The sequence below is a fragment of the Macrobrachium nipponense genome, chromosome 28 (assembly GCF_015104395.2).
Source record: "Macrobrachium nipponense isolate FS-2020 chromosome 28, ASM1510439v2, whole genome shotgun sequence".
Taxonomy (NCBI): domain Eukaryota; kingdom Metazoa; phylum Arthropoda; class Malacostraca; order Decapoda; family Palaemonidae; genus Macrobrachium; species Macrobrachium nipponense.
The window spans coordinates 47,985,894-48,007,053 of NC_087217.1; the positions used below are offsets into that span (position 1 = coordinate 47,985,894).

General features: G+C 38.1%; 1 protein-coding gene and 1 long non-coding RNA gene across 4 annotated transcripts in view; one reads left to right on the plus strand and one right to left on the minus strand.

Annotated features, from left to right (window-relative positions):
* The window catches only part of LOC135201734 (uncharacterized), a 413,301-nt gene that overhangs the window by 18,109 nt on the left and 374,032 nt on the right, over positions 1–21,160 (plus strand). The window lies entirely within an intron of this gene.
* LOC135201733 (LIM/homeobox protein Lhx1-like) overlaps positions 1–21,160 on the minus strand; it is a 326,266-nt gene that overhangs the window by 4,024 nt on the left and 301,082 nt on the right. For both annotated transcript variants that reach the window (XM_064230944.1, XM_064230943.1), the window contains exons 6-7: positions 3,485–3,719; positions 1,842–2,021 (exon numbers count right to left, since the gene is read on the minus strand). In XM_064230944.1, coding sequence (XP_064087014.1) covers positions 1,842–2,021; positions 3,485–3,719 — 415 coding nt within the window. The remainder of the gene's footprint in view (positions 1–1,841; positions 2,022–3,484; positions 3,720–21,160) is intronic.

The window sequence follows — 21,160 nt, forward strand, 5'->3', positions numbered from 1 at the left end:
TTAGACTCGGGTTCATGCTGTATATCGAGATCTAAAGCGTTGTATGTTTTCTTATATCTTGTTGTAAAGAAGGGCTCCGCTCACGACACTTCTAAGCAGAACTCTTTAAGAACTCTTAAATTTCAGTAGAAGAGAAATAAATCTGGAAAAATATGAAAGATAATTTACATATGATGAAACATATTTAGTTAACTGTGCCAAGGTCTCGGACATAGGGCCGTGGTTTAACAAAACCGCGGTGAGAGAAATTGCGTGAAATCAGATGAAACGCTTCATGTTGTCAAACGTAATAAGAAGTAACAGTCATAGCAGTCATAGGACCGTTAATAAAAAAAAGTTGGAAGACATCAGTCCATAATAAGATATCACGGATTCATTTTAGAATGGAATGAAAAAAAAAAAATTCCAGGAAACCAGATGGAACCTATGCAAGACACGATGAAATATCTTGGGCTTGGAGCCATTTTTGCAAGGCTGAAAACAAGTACTTGAAGACCAGATGAGGAATATGCAGCACACAATGAAATATCTTAGACTTAGAGCACTTGAGAGAAGATTAAAAACAAATGACTGAAAAATCGTTTGATACATTCGTAGTAAATTGAGCAGTATTTCAGACATGGGTTTGCAAAAAAAAAAAAAAAAAAAAAAAAAAAAAAAAAAAAAAAAAAAAAAAAAAAAAAAAAAAAAAACTAGATAGCCTAAACATGGGGAAACAAGAAACGTACGATATGATAAATAAAACATGCTGTAAGATATGGAAAAAAAAACTGATGATGAAAAGGATGGATTATCTATAAACTAGCAAACAGATGCCTAGCATGAGAAGGAAGAAACCATGCAGCAAGGAAGGATGGGAGAAATGTAATATTATTTAGAAAATTAATATTGGGGAAAGACAACTGTCAGTGAACGCAGCAGCTACACGCGTCAACAGAGAAAGGCGTCAGAGAATGATACGAACTCATAAATAGCTGTCATGCAAAAAATGGAAAATGATCACTCGTTCCTGACGAGAGATTAGATCTGTGAAACGAAAAAAAAGTTATGATAAAGAAACGTAGCTTCATATATTAGTGTCAAGCAATAAATGCAAATATAATGTACCAGTTGTTCTTCACGAGAGATCGGTGTTATGTCCTGGAAAAAAATGTGAGCCTCCATAAAGAAACGTGTAGCACAAATCATTTGAACACAATGACAAGTTTTTCATTTGGTACTGTCGAGGAATGAGATGGACGTCGTTTATTTTAATTTAAACGATCTGTAAGCGAATACCCCCGTAGGGGCGTCGTGCCATCAATGGACCTCACGTGGTGCACCGTAGGTATTACTTGAGGGTCTGGTCTTTGCAGCATCCCTTCGGCCCCCCAGCTGCAACCTCTTTCTGTTCCTTTTACCGCACCTCCGTTCATGTTCTCTTTCTTCCTTCCGACCTACATACAGTTCGCATACCAACTGCGAGGTTTTCCTCTTTTGACGCCCTTCAAACCCTCTTGATAGTTTCCCTTCCAGCGCTGAATGATCTCATAGCTTTCAGCGCTTGGCCTTCGGCCACAACTCTCTAGATTCTTTTCTGTAAGCGAATTTATTCCCTTCGAGGGCTGAATGACCCCATAGGTTTCAGCACTTGGCTGAAGTATATATTCTGTTCTATAAGCGAATTTGACATTACGGAAGTCATGCAAGCGAGAATGACAGAGAGAGAGAGAGAGAGAGAGAGAGAGAGAGAGAGGAGCCGAAGGAAGAAAAAAAAGAGATGAGGAAAAGAAAATATGATGGTTGATCATGCTATTATCCTGGGACTACCTTGCCCCTTCTCTATGCCTCCAGGTACTGACCGCCATGAGCCATGATCATGCCCTCGGGAGACGATCTCTGGGACAGAGAGAGCATGTCGGGTGGCTGGCTCATGAAGTGGCCAGACTCGCTGACGGGCGGCGCCCCCAGCCCGCCCAGGCCCGGGAAGTCGCTCATGGGCCCGCCCGGCGGTAGCGGCTGCTCCATGGCAGGAGGTAGACCTGCAGAGGGCGGAGGGTGTCATTAAGGGGGTCAATTATTATGGGTCGTCTGTTTTTTTTGTGCCAAACAGTCCTACAGATAAAGGGGCCATTAATATTTCCAGTTTGAAAAAGAAGAGGAAGAGATAGCATCTTATTATACATAACGAATGCATAAATAGGTTAATTAATAAATGGATATATTAATAAATAAATGGATATATCAGTAAATAAATGGATATATTAATAAATAAATGGCTATATTAGTAAATAAATGAATAAATCTAAATCATCGAATGAGCATCTTAATATACATAAATAGATTTGTAAATAAATGGATACATTATTAAATAAATGGATATATTAATAGATAAATTGATATATTAGTAAATAAATGAATAAATGCATAAATAAACGAATAAATCGTCGAGTGAGCATCTTAATATGCATAAATAGATTTGTAAATAAATGGATACATTAATAAATAAATGGATATATTAATAAATAAATGGATATATTAGAAAATAAATGAATAAATGCGTAAATAAACGAATAAATGAATAAATCGTTGAGTGAGCATCTTAATACACAAAAATAGATTAATATGTAAATGAATATATTAATAAATAAATGGATATATTACTAAATAAATGAGTAAATGCGTAAATAAACGAAGAAATCGTTGAGTGAGCATCTTAATATACGAAATTAGATTAATAATTAAATGTTTATATTAATAAATAAATGGATATGTTAGTAAATAAATGAGTAAATGCGTAAATAAACGAATAAATTAATAAATCGTCGAGTGAGAGTACATTGTGAATTAAGAAGCGATTGCTTTATTCATCAGAAGTGATAGTCTTTCTGGGAACATATTTGGGCTCGCTTTAGAAATACATTGATGTTGTAATTTAATGTTAATTTTGCTGACGTTGAATTTGTCTTCCGTGATATTTGTCGGGTCCAATATCCCGTTGTTACGTCATTCTCGGCCTTTATGATAAATCCTACCTTCGTTAACCGAGGGTCATGCTCCGTTGGAATATTCGAGTTCGTTATTGTAAATATGCTAAACTCGGCCCCTTCTAAAAACCAAATCAAAATTAAATAAGGATAAATTGTATACTTCACAGGGGATGTGTGCAAGGGTATGCTTTAAGCCAAAGAATTACTTCGGAGTTTAACCTAATTCATTAGCAGTTCAAACGTTTTCCTTGTGAATGAATGTGACGAATGCCATTAAATTTGTTCCCTTATGGATTAACGTAACATACACCAAGTTATGTTCATTCTATTGTAACCCGTTATTCTGGGCGAGTATCTTTCAAATCGGTCACCGCCTCGGCTATCGACGTTTATGAGCAAGAGCCCGTGCAGGGCTATCTACTTTTACGGGTTGCTCTATGAGCAAGAGCCCGTGCAGGCACAAGGCCAGCTTAATCTTCGACAACAATAATAACAACAACAACTTAGTAACTTACCATGGGGGAAGGTCATGCCTGGAGGAGGGGGAGGCCCCTGCCCCGGGAAGAAGTCGTGGAAGCCCTGGGGACCGTAGGCGAAAGCGTCCCCGTAGTAGGGGTATCCGTCCTCCATGCTCGGGGACATGCGCATGCCTCTGATCTTCCGCGGATTGCCGAAGAGGTGCGCGCGCATGCCCATCGAAGTGAGCTGCTTCATGCGCCGTTCCTTACTCCGCTTGTTCTGGAACCATACCTGGAAGGGAGAGAGTGAGAGTTAAAAAAAAATATTTGAGTGTTATAAGGAATCGTTTTATATAAGAAGTAGCCTAATGATTAAAATCACAAAAGTTGCATGCATGTTAGTATTGCCACACTATAATTAACCCATGGGTTATGACCTTGAAAAATTTAACATTTATTTCAACTGGGAACAACGGAGGGTAGCCAGGGTCATGGATTTTAGGGCAAGTTAGTGGGGGTAGGACAGAGGCTCCTCATTCCCTCCTGGGATACTAACAAATAAAAGGCTACAAATGAGCAAAATATGTAAGCAAATATGGTTTCTTTACAATTTATAAGCATATCTTAGTTTAACCAGACCACTGAGCTGCTGAACAGCTCTTTTAGGGCTAGCCCGAGGGATTAGAGATATTTTGACTTGGCTAGGAACCACTAGGTCACCTAGCAACGGGACCTACAGGTTATTGTGGGATCCGAACTATATATCGAGAAATGAATTTCTATCACCAGAAATAAATTCCTCTGATTCCGCGTTGGCCGAGCCGAGAATCGAACTTCGGACCACCGGATTGGTAGCCGAGCGCGAAGACCACTCGTCCAACGAGGAACTCATACTTGGAAGGGAGGGAAGGAAGAGGACGTCTGTCAGTCAGTCAGGGAGGTTTTAATGAGGGTTTTGTTGTTATATATATATATATATATATAGTATATATATATATATATAAATTGATAGACAGCATATACATATATTATATATGTATATCATATATATATATATATATATATATATATATATATATAAATACACACACACACACACACATATATATTATATATATATATATATATATATATATATAATATATATATATATATATATATATATATATATATATAAGAGTATGATTTGTACCCTTGAAAACTGTATCCATGAATTATCTTTTTTTTTTCATTAAGAGGACGTGATGAGCGGTGACATTCTTAGAATGTAGAGGTCATCAATTTAACTCTCCATGGAAACAGTGGTCCTAAAGTGACAAGACAGCTCGGCTTTGGAAATGCTGACACAACTTCCTTGGGTGGCGCGATGTCGAAGGTTGCTGCCTAAGCAGAATAGACCACTTCCTGTGTCCATGCATGAGTGGAAGCAGATATGCTTCCTGAATCTGGTTTGGGGCAGATTCTTGGGCTAGAACAATGATCTGTATAATGACGTCATGAACTTGTGACAAAATTAGTGACGACACTTATTTGGGAGTGTCTTGTGTTTTAATTTGTGCTTTGAGTTCATGCGAGCTATTTCCCTACATAATGAAAGAGTAAGTTAGCCAAAATGGAGAACGATTCGAAGATGGCAAAGAACCAAGATGGCTCCTTTGATTGTGTTTTGGTTAAGTGTGTGTAATCGGTGTTGAATGGGTAAGCATACTTATGTTTTAGCCAAAAGTGTGGCTTGACTGTATTTTGAATATTTGTTTCAAAGATGTTCTATTTCATTTGACCTTTTGATTTTGATTTTTAATCTTTTGGTTATCGATGTGTTCTCCTGTCTTCTTATAGGCGGATCTGGACCAAAGGGGAACTGGTCCCGGTAACTTATTTAGAAATGGGAACTTAACTGATGTTCCTTGGTGTTACTAGTTTTATGGCTAAACTAATGCTGGTTATTGTAAAGGAGGGATGGAGTGGGTTTGGTTCGATCCCCAGGGTTATCTGAGATATTTGGATTTTGAGTTCAACCTTTCATTTAATAATTTTGTTAAGAACCTGATTTATTTTGTTAATGCTTTGCTCTTAAATAAATGTATTTTTGTAGTTCACAAGTCTGATTTAATTGCTTAGGTAATAGAGAGAGAGAGAGAGGGGGGGTGGGTGGGTGGGGTTGTTGAGAGAGAAAGAGAGAGAGAGAGAGAGAGAGAGAGAGAACGGATGTCACCTCAGTGCCTTGCTGCACGGCCATTGCTACCAACATATTTTCCCTTTTAGAATGTACCGAGTTGGAACCTTGGTACATAATATAACTATATATATATATATATATATATATATATATATATATAGATAAATTGAAAGAGCATATATATGTTACATATATATGTATATATAATAATGATATAGTATATATATATATATATATATATATATATATATATATATATATAAATACACACACACACACACACACAATATATATATATATAATATATATATATTGTAATGTATGTAGTAGGTAGTATGTATGTTTATAATACTAAGAAATCACAAAAGTAAGCACGTGATTTTGTCTATTAGCTGAAGCACTGGGAATATTAAAAAAAGAAAAGAACAGAATGCCAAGTACTTTCGTGTATTTAACACATCTTTGGGTACACACACACAGCACACCACACACCACAGCACATACACACACACACACAACACATATTAATATAGTAATTAATATTATAATATATTTAATTAAATTTCCATCTACATAAAAAGTGGTGTATTTACCCTTTAATAGTCTTCGTATAAACGAGTAAACCCCTAAGAAAAAAAATGAAATAAAAGAAAAAAGTTCCTCAAAAGGAAATACAATTCTTTTGAAGCATGTTTAAGATCCGGTACCACATCTTGAATTCTGGTTGGCAAAAGATTCGCGTAGCAGTTAATCTTGTGGGAGCCATATGCCAGCCATACTTATCATATGTTTTGGAATTTAGAGAATAAAAAAAAAAAATTATCGGTTTCCTAGACGTCATTAAAATGATACTGGAGCTAATCTGTGACGTTAAAATAATGTTTTTTTTTTTTTTGAAATTTCTTACCTTTCATTATTATTATTATTATTATTATTATTATTATTATTATTATTATTATTATTATTATTATTATTATTATTAATAAAAATAAGCCAACATTTGTATAGGATATCCAAAGCCATTAACTTGCACAGTTAATGACAAAGAGAAAATAAGAAAGGAATACCACTAGGAATAATTGCACAAACAAGTAAAGAGAAATACATAGATTTGCTCAAAAAGTTCCGTTTGTATTGACACTAGATCATTTCTCATTATGGAAAGCCCGGAACTATTCCCATAAAGTAAAAATGATTCTGTGTATACTGTAAACAATATGTTTGTTGAAGAATACGGTTTTAATTTCGTTCTGTCATTACTCTAGATCTGATTCTAGAGTTTTGCCTTTCATTAAACACCACACGTACTCCAGGCAGGTTCACTGTAGGCATTACTTGAGGATCTTTGCAACGTCCCTTGGTCCCCTAGGTGCAACCCCTTTCATTCATGTTACTGTACCTCCGTTCGTATTCTCTTTCTTCCCATCTTACCTTCCACCCTCTCCTGACAGTTCATTCATGTTGCAACTGCAAGGTTTTCCTCCTGTTACACCTTTCAAACTTGTTTTACTGTCAATATTCCTTGCAGCGCTGAATGACATCATAGGTCCCAGCGCTTGGCTTTTTTGGCTTGGAACATACATTTTATCTATCTATCTATCTATCTATCTATCTATCTATCTATCTATCTATCTATCAAAAACTGTTTCAGTGAATATTGTAAACAAACGCTTTGTTAAAGAAGACTGTTTTAATTCCGTTCTGTCATAACTTCAGATACGATTCTACTCCCGGGTTCTTGTTTTTCATTAAATACCACAGGTACTTCAGGCAGGCAGGTAAATGAGAGGCGGGGGTCCCAGAATAAGAGTTTTGAAAAAACAAGTTTTTGTGTTTTAAAAATTAATTTATTCTACGTTGGGTGTTCTTTGTCTTATATTTCTTTTGTCGTATTGTATGGCTACTGTCTTTGCACTTTCATACTCTGAGGCTACCTAGTACATGGGCCTGGATGCAATTATAGCGGTCCTTTATGTGCGCACGGCAGATGAACAGTTGAAATAAGCCTCCCTTAGTTTTTTTTTCGATAAGAAGACAGTGACATTGCCATTCAACCCTTAGAATCTTAGAACGGCATCCCGCAATTTCAGAAAACGTTTGAAAAAGTTTCCCAGTGTAGTTAGAGCAGTACTAATTTAATTAAGTCGACATTCAAACACAAAAGTAGGTAGAGAATTTTATAAATATGTGCAGGCTTCTGGATTTTCATTTTCCATGGGCACATTCACACGTAGGTAGGTAGAATGATTATGTAAATGTGTAAGGGATCTGTGTGTGTGTGTGTGTGTGTTCATTTGCAGTGCACATACGAGTATTCGCGTAAACGTACGTACGTATGTTATTCAGAAGCAGGCAGACGACAATGCAGAGTTGTTTGTGATTATGTATACGTGGGTATGTGTAAATTATGAATATGTACGTACATAAACATAAAAGTATATATGTACGAATGTTTTTCACTGAGACAGGGAGATGATTATATAAATGTGTCTGGGGTCATGCATGGATGCATGGATATGTGCGCGAATGACGTATATATATATATATATATATATATATATATATATATATATATATATATATATATATATATATAATATATGTATAGATATATTTAGTTTGACACGGCAGACTGAGCAAATCAATTATATCCGTGCTTTTGAACATTGCCCTCGAAATCGAGGTCGATATCGGTTCCCACCACCGCCGCAGCCGCCGTCGGGCCGTTGCGTCGTCCCTGGAAATGCTCCAGGTCTGTTCTCGAATTCCTGGATACCTGAACGTCCTGTGTTACAAGACCTGGCTCCTGTACCTGCGCTGTTACGTGGGTCATAAAGTCTCCTCGTGCAGGCCCGAGCTACGCTTAGTTATTACCTGCTGCATATCAAACAGAATTAGCTAATGATGGATGAAAACGTGAACCACACTGCTCGCGTTAAAAAAAAATAATAATAAAAAGGTCCCGTTCGCGATAACTTCGAGATGGAAGAGTCTATCTCCGCGGAAAGAGCGAGGCTGGCTGCCTGCCTGCCATTGGTCAGCGCGGGATGGTCGTCCATTCATCAAGCTTCCTTTACACAGGAACCATAGTTTGGCATGACCCTGGTATGTGCGCTTTTCTTCTTACCGCCGCGGTATCGATGACGTTGCGCGTAGTCGGTTCCATAGAGGCGGTGGAAGACCAGTTTTTTTTTGTTTTTGTTTTTATTCTTCTTTTTGCAGGTGTTTGAGATTCTGAAAGCTTGCTTCAGAGGGGAAATAATGTTACAGTTATAGGTTTCATGTGTTGATATCGTGGTCCTCTCTCATTTTTAAATCCCCGTACCAAGGCGTCCAAGTTCAACATATCCCACTTATAAATGTATATTTGTTCTGTGGAAGGCTTCATTTTATGTGACATTGGAAAGTCAAAGTGAAAGGCCTGTCATGAAGTTTTTCTTTCTTTTTTTTTTTTTTTTTTTTTTTTTTGGTTTTTTTTTTTTTAGTAAACCATATTAGTCATTTTCTTGAGCTAGAATTTGTACTAGAGCATGATAACGCATCATGTGGACCTGGAATGTTCAGGAACCTTGTTCCCGGTAAGCTATAACTTATACATTTTGCAATATATATTATATTATATTATATTATATTATATTATATTATATTATATTCCAATGCCTGGACACCGTCTACATATAAGATTGGGAATCTGTTTTTACTTTGTTTCCAAAAAATGCTTTCGTTGATATCTGTATGTATTTATTATTGTGTCCTCACCAGGAAGTCGTTCATTACAAAAGGAGAACATTTGATCATGGAGAATAACAGTATTCATTGCTACATTCATCATATAACTTAGGTGATGTAGAGGCTTTTGTATCTCATATCATCATTATCATCATCGTTGCGGTCTGTACTATCATAATTAGAAATAGGATTCGTCATTATAGTCATCATCGTCATGAGTGTTAATACTATCATTATTTAATGCCACTTCCAGATTCAGTCAACATTTTGTAATGTCCCTTCCAGATTCAGTCAGCATTATGTAATGTCCCTTCCAGATTCAGTAAACATTATGTAATGTCACTTCCAGATTCAGTCAACATTATGTAATGTTACTTCCAGGTTCAGTAAACATTATGTAATGTCACTTCCAGATTCAGTCAACATTATGTAATGTTACTTCCAGGTTCAGTAAACATTATGTAATGTCCCTTCCAGATTCAGTAAACATTATGTAATGTCACTTCCAGATTCAGTAGTTCACACTCCTGTTCGGACAGACCACATCCTACGCACATTCCTCCTCCCCCAAGCGAGCTTCCTGCACTTCCACGCCCCTTTCCTTCTTCCTTTCTCCTCCAGTCCTGCCTTCCCCGCTTCCTCGAGGGCAAGGCTCCTAGGACTGTGAGGTAGGAGGAGGAGGAGGAGGAGGATCCTTCTCGTCACGTGACTTGTGGCAATATTGACACTCAAATTACTCCCTTAATTATTATGCTAATGAAGTTCACACCATCTTCCTGTGATTAGAGCGCACCGACCCCTCTATATATATATCTCTCTCTCCACTTTCCTCCTCCTCCTCTTCCTCCTCCTCTTCTTCTACATACACATTTGAGATGGCGCCTTCCAGGATGATCTATGACTTACGAGGACTGTAATCATATTCGTAATCATACTCATTTGGTTAGTTATAACTCCCTGGCAGATTTCAGTTCCGCGGCAGAGCCACCGTGTGCGCCTTGATTAGAGGGACGGGCGCGAACGTTTGCTGCGCCCGAAAACGTTTGTTTTGGAAAGGTGTGTTAAAAATGGCTCGAAGATATGTACTAATGATGTTTTGAGTGCCAGCGTTGTCTCCACCAAGGGTGGTGGTATGCGACGAGGCAGGGTATCGATGCCCCGGGCATTAGAAAGGCAGGGTTGGGTTGGGAATGATGCTGGCCTAATTTTTTTTTTTTTTAGCAAGAAGGGTCGGTCATATTGAACTGGGAGTGGTATAGCGGTTGGAGTTATGGGCACATAGGGGCATTTGATAGAAAAACTGATTATGCTGGTAAGGTTTGGTGAGGTTTGCCCGGTGATTCTTAGTTACGTTTAAAGATGGATTTAGGGTCATGTCATGCCCATATTATAAGCAATTTAAAAGTCTGTGCATGTTTTCTTTGAGCTCATTGTAATTTTGAGTGTGGAGAGATAGTATAACCGAACTGTTTACATTTGGTTATTGAGAGATTTATTTCGTACATCGGTTTTAGTTCAAGGAATGTAAAATTTGGGAATAGGGACCCCTGTTGGATTAAAAAAAAATGTTTTTTTAATCTCATGGTCCTTCTGGAATGTTGCTAGGTCAGGCTGTCTGTGCCAGAACGGCTCTTGTTAAGTAAAAAAAAAAAGGAAGAAAGAATAAAGCGGAAGAGTGCCTTAAAGGAAGGGGCTGGGGGACTAAGATAGATTTGAGGTTGTGTTTGTGTATACCATTCATCTCGTCTCTGCAATAAAGTGGCCGTGTTATAATTGTTGCATAACTGCACAGTCGAAGTAATTTAATAAGGAATCACTGATGCATGCAGCCTCCTTCATACAAGAACATAACTTTTGGCATTATTCACTAATATATTTATTTTTTTTTTTTTTAATTAGTCAGTGGAAGGATATGGTTATGGACATATCCTTAGGTGGAATCATTTCTTGGTTTAAAAGAAAATCTATTAATGGCTTTATTTGTCCTAGGTTCTGCTGCTGCACGTCGAGCGTCACTATATATGTCATTGTTGTGGTTGGCCAGAACTTTTTCAAGGTAAAGTGATGAGGGAAAGAGTCCTAGCGTAGTAAGGGGGTTGGGGGGGGAGATGTTTTTCGAGTTGGGGGTAAGATGCAGGGATCGTTAATGAGGAGGAGGAGGGGTGGGGATGTTAGGGGGAAGGTTGTTAGGGGGAGGGGAGGGGGAGGGAGGATTTTGCAGGGATCTGTTAATGAGGAGGAGGTGGGGGAGGGGAGGGTGGAGGGTTATGGGGGATGGTTGTAAGGGTTGGAAGGAGGATTTTTGCAAGGATATGTTACTGAGGAGGAGAGGAGGAGGCAGGATGAGAGGTGGGGGGGGTATGTTAGGGGGAATGGTTGTTAAGGTTAGGGTGGGGAGGATTTTGCAAGGGATCTGTTTATTGGGGAGGAGGAGGAGGTTGGGGTAAGGGGTGGGGGAGGATTTTGCAATGGGTCTGTGCAATGGGGAGGAGGAAGTGGGGTGGGGATTCATAGGAGGGAGGGGTTAGGGGAAGGTTATTAGGGGTGGGACGAGGATTTTGCAGGGATCTGTTAATGGGAAGGAGGAGCAGGAGGGATGGGGATGTTAGTGGGAACGGGTAGGGGGGGGGAAGGTTGTTTTAGGGGTGGGGAGGATTTTGCAGGGATCTGGTAATGGGAAGGAGGAGGAGGAGGAGGAGGGGTAGGGGGGTGGGAATGTGAGTTTGCGGGTTTACCGCTAAGGTGGGGGGAGGGTGGGTGGGGGTTGGGGGGGATTTCACACCCCTCGTGGTTAACAAAGTGATATCTATTACCCGCCATCACAGAACAGAGAAAAATGCGACTCTACACCTGAGTCTGGGGGAGGCAACCGCACAGCTCCTTCGCGGATCGCCTTTCCGCTGGCGTTATTGTATCGCCCTGTGCATCTTCCCGTTTTGACGGCTGAGCTCTTGCTGTTGTTGTTGTTGTTGTTGTAGAATCCGCCCGTCGGAGGAGGAGGAACTTTCCCGTCGGAGGAGAAGAGGCTCATGTTGTTTTTTATTATCCTCGTAGAATCCGCCCGTCGAAGGAGGAGGAACTTTCCGGTCAGAGGAGTAGAGGCTCGTTTGATGCCTTTACCTAACGAAGTGTGAAGGGTAATATAGTAGGCCAATTGGTTTTGGTTTCTACGCAATCTAGTAGAGTTGGTATTGTAGAGTTCCTGTTATCACTAGAATTGATTTGGGCTTCTAGGCCTTCTAGTAGAGTCGCTATTATTGCTAGAATTGCTCATGGTTTCTAAACTGTCTAGCGGAGATTCTGTGATCTCTAGGTTGTATGCGAGGTCACTAGAATAAGTGTGACTTTGTTTATCGATGCTTCAAGTCCAACAACATATTCTCCGGGGGATAGAGCTTAGTTCCGTTTCCTCACTTCACAGAAAATAAGGACATGCTAGTGGCAATCATAGTGTTCCACGACAAAATGGCAAATATCAAACATGGTACAAAGAATGCCCACAAAAAAGAAATATAATAATAAAGTCTAGCCAAACTGAACGATATCTTTACGGAATTGTCTCTTGTCATAGAACACTTTATTTATTTATTAATTTATTTTTTTTTTTTTTAAGTTTATCATAAGAAAATCCAAACAGCGTCTTGACCTCCCTGTGATGACATTCAGTTTGGTCATGACCTTAGAGAAATCCTGGTCTCTCGCTGTCTGGTGGGTATCTCTTACTACATTGCCCAGCTCTTGAAAGTAGGTAATAGTGTGGTCGAGGATTAGCAAGGGCGGATGAGAGCGAGTTCGGTTTGAGGTAGTTTTAGTTTAGTCTTTTTTTTGTATTAGAATAATGAAGGATTACTGTTTCAGACTGCTTTTATAATGTGGTGGTATTTAGCAATTTTTGATGTATATAGCTAATACCAGTGTTCTAGCGCAGTTTTTATTACCATTCAGTGGTGTTCGCATTCTTTCATAATATTATGTAAGACAGCAAGGGTATTAGTCTGTGTCTTTTACTATAGCTTGTGCTCGGTGGGATTCGTTGAAGAAGATTATAAAAATGTTACTGTATGCTAGTCTTTACGGCAGAAAAACCGTACCGTACGTCAAACCCCCATAATTCCTAAGTTTCTGTGAAATGCTTTGACTGACATTTATATTGTCCAGAAAATCATGACTTTCTATGCCAGGGGTATACGAGCCACTCTGTGGTGCCACAGAGTGACTAGTGTACTCCTGGCCTAAGCATCTGTGGGGCAAAGGAGGGAAAAATGTATTGAATACTATCGATGTATTCAGGTACGTAGAAAAAAAGCTGTCTATGGCATTCAGAAGGCACGGGAAATTTCCATCTTGGACTTTCCGAAGCGCCCAGCAGTAAATTGCGAACTGTATATACATTATTTCATCACGTGGGTAAAGGGAAAATACGCTTACGTTTTATGGAAATGCTGATAAAGATAACGAATGAAGGATTTTATACAATTCTTGATAGTAGTACGAGTTTTATATATATTACGTATATGCTGTGATTCAAGTGAATGAATCATGAACCCCTTACGATAAAACCAAAAGGTTTCGTATGTAATCAACTAAACCTATGTCAATATAGTGATATATATATATATATATATATATGTTTAAATATATATATATATATAGGTATATAGTTATATTTCATATATATATATATATATATATATATGTGTGTGTGTGTGTGGTGTGTTGTGTGTGTGTGTGTGTGTGTAATGTGTGCGTGTGTTTCAACACGTATAATTAACAGTAAAAATGCGAAAACGCCAGCATTATTTAAGAAATAATACCAAATGTCCGGCTGCCAAGGTGGTAAGAAAACATTCGGACGGGGATGGGAGTTGGGGATGGAACGGGGTGGAGGAGAGGAAAGGAGGGGAGTTGGGGAAGAGGTGCGGGAGTGAGGGGGATGTTGTCTTCGACCAAGTCCCCGCGTCTTGCGGTCGATGGAACTTGACTTAGACGGGTCTCGGGTTACTGCAGCTGGCGTGAAGTAGGGGGCTGCTGAAGGAGGGTGGCAGAAGATAAAAGGAAGAAGCAGTGGTGTAAATAGCAAATATAATAAAGAAGAAGAAGAAAAAGGGGGAGGAGGAGGAGTGTGGGGGGGGGGGGGGGATATTGACGCAATACTAAAGCAGTGTCCTATAATGAGGTGAGTCGGGCATTAGTAATGTGATAGAAGGAGGGGCGGAAGGTCAAGACGAAACCGAAGAGATTGCAGGAGTGAAATGGCGAATAATAAAGATGAAGAAGAAGAAGGAGGAGGAGAAAGTAATGACGCAATACACTACTCGTGTCCGGTAATGAGGGGCGGGCATTCCATTGAGGTGTGAGAGATGTGTATTTCTGGTGATAGAAGTTCACTCTCGACGTGGTTTGGAAGTTACTTATAAAGCCGTTGGTCCCGTTGCTGAATAACCACTGGTTCCATGCAACGTAAAAACGCCATACAAACAATGAAGGAGGGTCGGAAAGTCAAGAAGAAACAGAAGAAATTGCAAGAGTGAAATGGCGAAAAATAAAGAAGAAGAAGAAGGAGGAGGAGGAGGAGACAGTAATGACGCAATAATGGGAGAGAGCAGGGAAGCGTTTAGAAAAGATTTTGAATGCTGGTGGTGTGACTGATATGGATGTCCTCAATGAAGGGATTGGTGGGAATGTCATCTTTGCCGCCTAAATGATTCGCTGTCAGATGTGTGTGTCTTGAAAGCTTGGGCCGTATGAGGTCAAACTCGCAGGTCGTGGAAAATGTCTGTTTGCCGAATGCATGATATTTTTTTCCCCCTGTAAAAAAGTGACCCTCAGCTAATGGTCTGAAATCGCACAAGAAAGCATTTATATATATATATATATATATATATATATATATAGATCACTCCCATATATATATATAGTATATATATATATATATATATATATATATATATATATACTATACGATCACACACACACACACACACACACACTATATATATATATATATATATATATATATATATATATATATATATATATATATTTGATTCGAGGTTCGGCTTAGTGTTATCTTCAGTATGATTTAGTTGTTTTAATGGCGCCATTTGATACCTTGTAACCGTTATTCAATCCATATTTGCCTTTCATGATGCTTTTTAGGCCTCTGTTTCAGAATAGACTTTCCGCTTGTATTTCCTCTGTCTCGTAGAACTATACCTGTTTTTATTTCTTAAGATAAACAGGGTTATTTTTACTGACATATTTGTTTGTCTTGTTACGTTTACATTTTTTTTATCATTATTAACTACGAATATATTCAGTGTTTACCTTTGGCACTAGTGTCAAATGTCTGGTTCATTTGTCTTGTTACGGCATAAACTTGTTTTTTTTTTTTTTTTTTCATTATTAACTACAAATATATTCAGTGTTTACTTTTGGCACTAGAGTCAAATGTCTGGTTTATTTGTCTTGTTGAAACAAATTTTTTTTATTATTATTATTAACTACGAATGTATTCAGTGTTTACATTTTTAACTACGAATGTATTCAGTGTTTACTTTTGGTACTAGTATTAAATGTGTCGTTTATTTGTCTTGTTACGGCAAAAAAAGAAAGTTTTTTTATCTTTATTAGCTACGAATATATTCAGTGTTTACTTTTAGCACTAGTGTCAAATGTCTGGTTCAAGAAGGGATGAAATATCATCCAGTCCGTCAGGGTTTTGTCAATCACCTCTGAAAATATCACGAGAGGCAACTGCTAATTGTTATTTTTGACGCTTTAGTCGTCTTAGATACCTGTGATTGCTCTACGTTTATCTGTGATATTTGTATTTTCTTTATTGAATTTTTTCTCCCGTTAGCAGCTGTGAGTGTTTCTGCCCACTCGGGGAGTAAGCCTACAGACTAGACCTTGTTGTTGTTGTTCTTGTTGGGGGATAGGAAAGCTTAAAAAGGTCTGAAAAAGGTGTTTCCCATTGACTTAAAGATACAGGAATTGTAGGATAGGACATTTGTAACTCTTTAGAATGAAAATGTAAGATACAGGAATTTTAGGTTAGGATGTTTATAACTTATTTATTAGGATGAAAATGTGAAAAATAAATAAAGTGCATGTTAAACAGTACAGAAAAAGATTTATGATAAAATATATCGTATTTATTTGAATTTTCGTTGGTGATACAACGCTCTTATTTTTTACTGTAGATTTGAGCACGCGCCCCGAGAAAGCTGGAGGTTGGAGCACTCCTTGTTTTGTTAAAGATTTATACATGGTAATTAAGTTGTCTTTTTGAAGGGCATGCGGATATTAAGTGGTCCACCCAACTGAGATCTTATTTACACTTCTACTTGTACTTTTATTTATACTTTTCCTATCATTATCCCCATCTTCTCAGCTTGACAGTTGATGTGTTTTAGTGTTTTGCCCGTCGTATGTTGTTAGTGATATCATTAAATGTTTATTTTATTAACGTTGCAATTCTTTTTGTGCAGCATAACACATTTCATTTTTGCTGGCAAATTGAAATGTGTCATTCACAGCTGTGGCGATCCTTTGCTTAACTTGTAGTCGTGTTGCGGTTTCTTAAACGCTATATATATATCATATATATATATATATATATATATATATATATATATATATATATATATATATGTATATATATATATATATATATATATATTTATATATTATATATATATATATATATTTATATTATATATATATATATACAAAGCAGATGAGCACAAGAGAGATAGGCGCTTATAGAAACGGTGCGGGAGTAGAAACCGCCCGAGAGAGACAGAGACAGAGACAGAGACAGAGAGAGAGACAGAGAGGTCTTGAACTATACCAGAACATCTTGTTAATCCAAGTAATCTGTTGTTCAGAAACAAATTATATATTCTTTAATTTTTCTCAGTAGGGTCCGCGCTGAATCACATTCATTTATTAGATTCTTTAAACAATAAAGAACCATCAATGTTTTTTGGCTTATTGAACCAGCGTTTTTGGGAAGGACTCTTAGCTCACGAAAATCTAATTATTCTGTCGGACTCTATATTACCAAGTCTTCCGCGTTCTTTTGTCAGTCGTAATTTCCAGTGCTTTAAGACAAATCTAAGAGCACTGTTTTGAGACGGAACTTAATTTCGAGTGCTCTCAGGCAATTAAACGGTGCAGTGTCCTCAAGCAGGTTTAATACCCAGCGCTCTAAAGACAAATTAAAGAGCAGTGTCCAAAGGCAATCTTGATATGCAGTGGCTTGCGAACATTTTTATAGCTGAGCGTTTTAAGGCAGACTTACGAGCGAAGAGGTTGAAGGCGTCTTGCATTTTTAAGGTTCTTGACACTTTGCTGCGATAATTCAAAGCTGTATCAGCTTGGTAAAGATGCTAAGACTGAATTTCTCTATGGTAATCTCCGTATATGACATCATTACCGTTAATGACGTTTACATATTTGTATCGGTGTTAAGAGCAATGATTTTTTTTCCCCCGTGTGACCTGTTCTGTTCAGTGGAAGCTCCATAGAATGGAACGAACGGGGTGTCAGTTTCCTTAGGGGGGAGTCAAGTAGGAAAGCTAGATAGATATAGATATGATAATAAAGGCGATTTCTTTAATCAGGGATTCTAATATAAGATCGATTGTGATGAAGGTGAATTTTTATAATGATTGCCGCGGCTCTTATTATATCGACACTACGTTCACCTGTTAACATTATCACATTCATCATTCAACGGCCGATGCTTTTGGAAATTTCCACAGTAGGGGAAGAAATAGATGAGGCAATAGTGCCTTTTGCCATTATTAGCAAAATTGACCCCCCGTGTCATTCTTGACTTGAACGGTTCAAAACAAATGACTATCTTCGAAAATTTCTCTGAGGAGGAACAGTGAAAAGAAGGGCGGGAAAATCTGGGTAAGTACGGATTGCCCGTGGGCAGAAGGAGAAGAGAAGCAGTAGCAGGCAGCATAGTGTACATCGGAGACAACAACATCTATCTTATCAAACCACGAAAGCCGAATTAGATTACTCGAAAGTTGTTCGTGGTATCGACAGAATTCTATAGCGCGCTTTGTATTTGATTATTTATGAAATAATCTTTTTTTTTATATCGTAGAATGCCCGGTTATGTTTAAGTGCTCTCTCTCTCTCTCTCTCTCTCTCTCTCTCTCTCTCTCTCTCTCTCTCTCTCTCTCTTTTTATATGCATATGATTAAATATTCCGGTTCATGTTTTATTCCTGAGAATTCCCCGACCCGAAGTCAATATTTCATTGTTACTTTGAATGAATTTTGTACTGGGTAATTGTTTACGTTGTCAGTTGAACGTATTTGAAGTCAGTGGATTTATCACGTGCTAATGTTGTTATTGTCATGATTTATTCAAGGGTATTGGTGTCAGGGCGCGAAAGAATTATTGTGGCTTCAGGCTTGAAGGGTGTCCCGTATTATCGGGAGACTTTCTCCGTTACGATTAATTTTTTTTTTCTTGTATGCAATTTTCATATTTGTACTAAAATGCGTTTTGCAGTGAGTTTCATATCCTGAAAAAAAACGTAATTGTTTTAATGAACGTTTATGTCGTTTGGTTAACTTTTCTGTTTTTCTTACTCGAGCGTGCTATTTATTTTTAAATGCTATTAATAATTTTGGAAGATGAGCGTTAAATGCGGCCACTGAGGCTAATTCGAAAAGAAATTATAAACTCTTTTTATAATTATGGGCTATTTTTTAACATGTAACATGCGTAATTTTAAATTTTTTAACATATAACATGTGTCATTTTCAAATTCATTGACAAATGTTTGGTTTGCAATATGATCGAGCTCACAAAACTGAAGAAGCAGCTACGGTTAACACCAACGGATTGCTCTCAGTAGCAAGAAACTTTGGTGCCTCCAGACACCAGCTTTCTTCGTTAGCCAAAATGTATGAAGCATCTTGGTTTATCAGATAAGTAGAATTATGTAAAAAAAGTGATGGATATGTCTGTTGCAGGGAATGCGGTGTTGTCATTCGCTGCATGTTAGCAGCTATTTAAATTACAAGGAAAAACTGTCGACCTTAAAACAGTGGTATCTCTCTCTCTCTCTCTCTCTCTCTCTCTCTCTCTCTCTCTCAGCTGTTGCATCTCAGAATATCTCTTCACTGTAGGCATTACGTAAGGCTCGTTGCAGCGTCCCATCGGCCCCTAGCTGCAACCCCTTTCATTCATTCCTTTTAGTGTACCTTCGTTCATATTCTCTTTCCACCCTCTTGCTATCCACCCTGTCCTGACAATTGTTTCATAGTGGAACTGCGAGGTTGTCCTCCCTTTGCACTTTTCAAACCTTTTCTTCTCTTAATATCCCTGTCAGCGCTGAATGACCTCAGGGGGCCCAGCGCAAGGCCTCTGTGCTAAATTCTGTATATTCTATTTTGTTCTTAATATCTGAATGAATGTGTTCATCTCGCGACTGAAGGATAAGGGAAAGTCGGTTCGAAAATCAGCTTTTCAACTAATGAAAGTTTTTTTTTTTTTTTTTTTTTTGTTTTTTTTTTTTTTTTTTTTTTTTTTTTTTTTACTTGGTAAAGCCTCCATTTGGAAAGCCACCGAAAGTTGACACTTCTCGGTTTATATGTCTGGGAATTAGCCTCACCTGTCCTTATGTGTGAGTATGTGTCTCTTATTGCATTCGTGTCGTTTCACTCTTGTGCCGTTGTCTTTAGCCAGGAGAGAGAGAGAGAGAGAGAGAGAGAGAGAGAGAGAGAGAGAGAGAGAGAGAGAGAGAGAGAGAATTGCGTGTGCCGAAGTCTTAACGACGTTCAGTTATCAGAAGAGTTTTGAACAGGGATCTTTTTCTTGTGTAAATTATACTGCAGGTGCTCTGACAAGAAATGCTCTCTCTCTCTCTCTCTCTCTCTCTCTCTCTCTCTCTCTCTCTCTCTCTCTCTCTCTCTCAGGCAATATATATATATATATATATATATATATATATATATATATATATATATATATATATATATATATATATATATACCGTCGTTGCACTATCCTTCGTGGCATTTGCCTTATATATATATATATATATATATATATATATATATATATATATATATATATATATTCTTCACCATCCATATTTTAGCGATTCGGTTATACATAAATGTAATATATGTGTGTGTGTGTGGTGTATACGTATGTATGCGAGCACATTCATATATACACAAAACTCACCGTACGTACATACATACATAGACATAGTCACCGTACATACATACATGCATACACAGTCACCGTACTTACATACATACACATAAAGTTACCGTATATACATACATACATACATATACATAGTCACCGTACATACATACATACACATTCACCGTACATACATACATACACATAGTCACCGTACATACATACATTCATACATACACACATAAAGTCACCGTGCAACGCAGGGAAAGTAGCCATGACGCACAGTACTACTACCTGTCCGATAGAGCGGTCAAAGCTCCCATCCATTAGTATGAGGGGCGCGAATGAGCGCCATAAATAATCTGGCTTGTCCGAATGCATTAAGTAAGTTGTATAGAACCAATAAAAGTGTCAGAACTTGAAAGACAGGCGAGTGAGCGCCCCTCGCCCCCCCTCGCCGAACTGCCGCTGCGGCTGCGGCTAGAATTGCCTCCTACTCGAGGCTGCAAGTCATTTGTTTTTTTTTTTTTCTTCAAGAAGCAACAGAGGAGAGAGAGAGAGAGAGAGAGAGAGAGGGAGAGAGAGAGAGAGATGGGGGCGGGGAAACTGTTTAATGATACTGTCCATAATATATT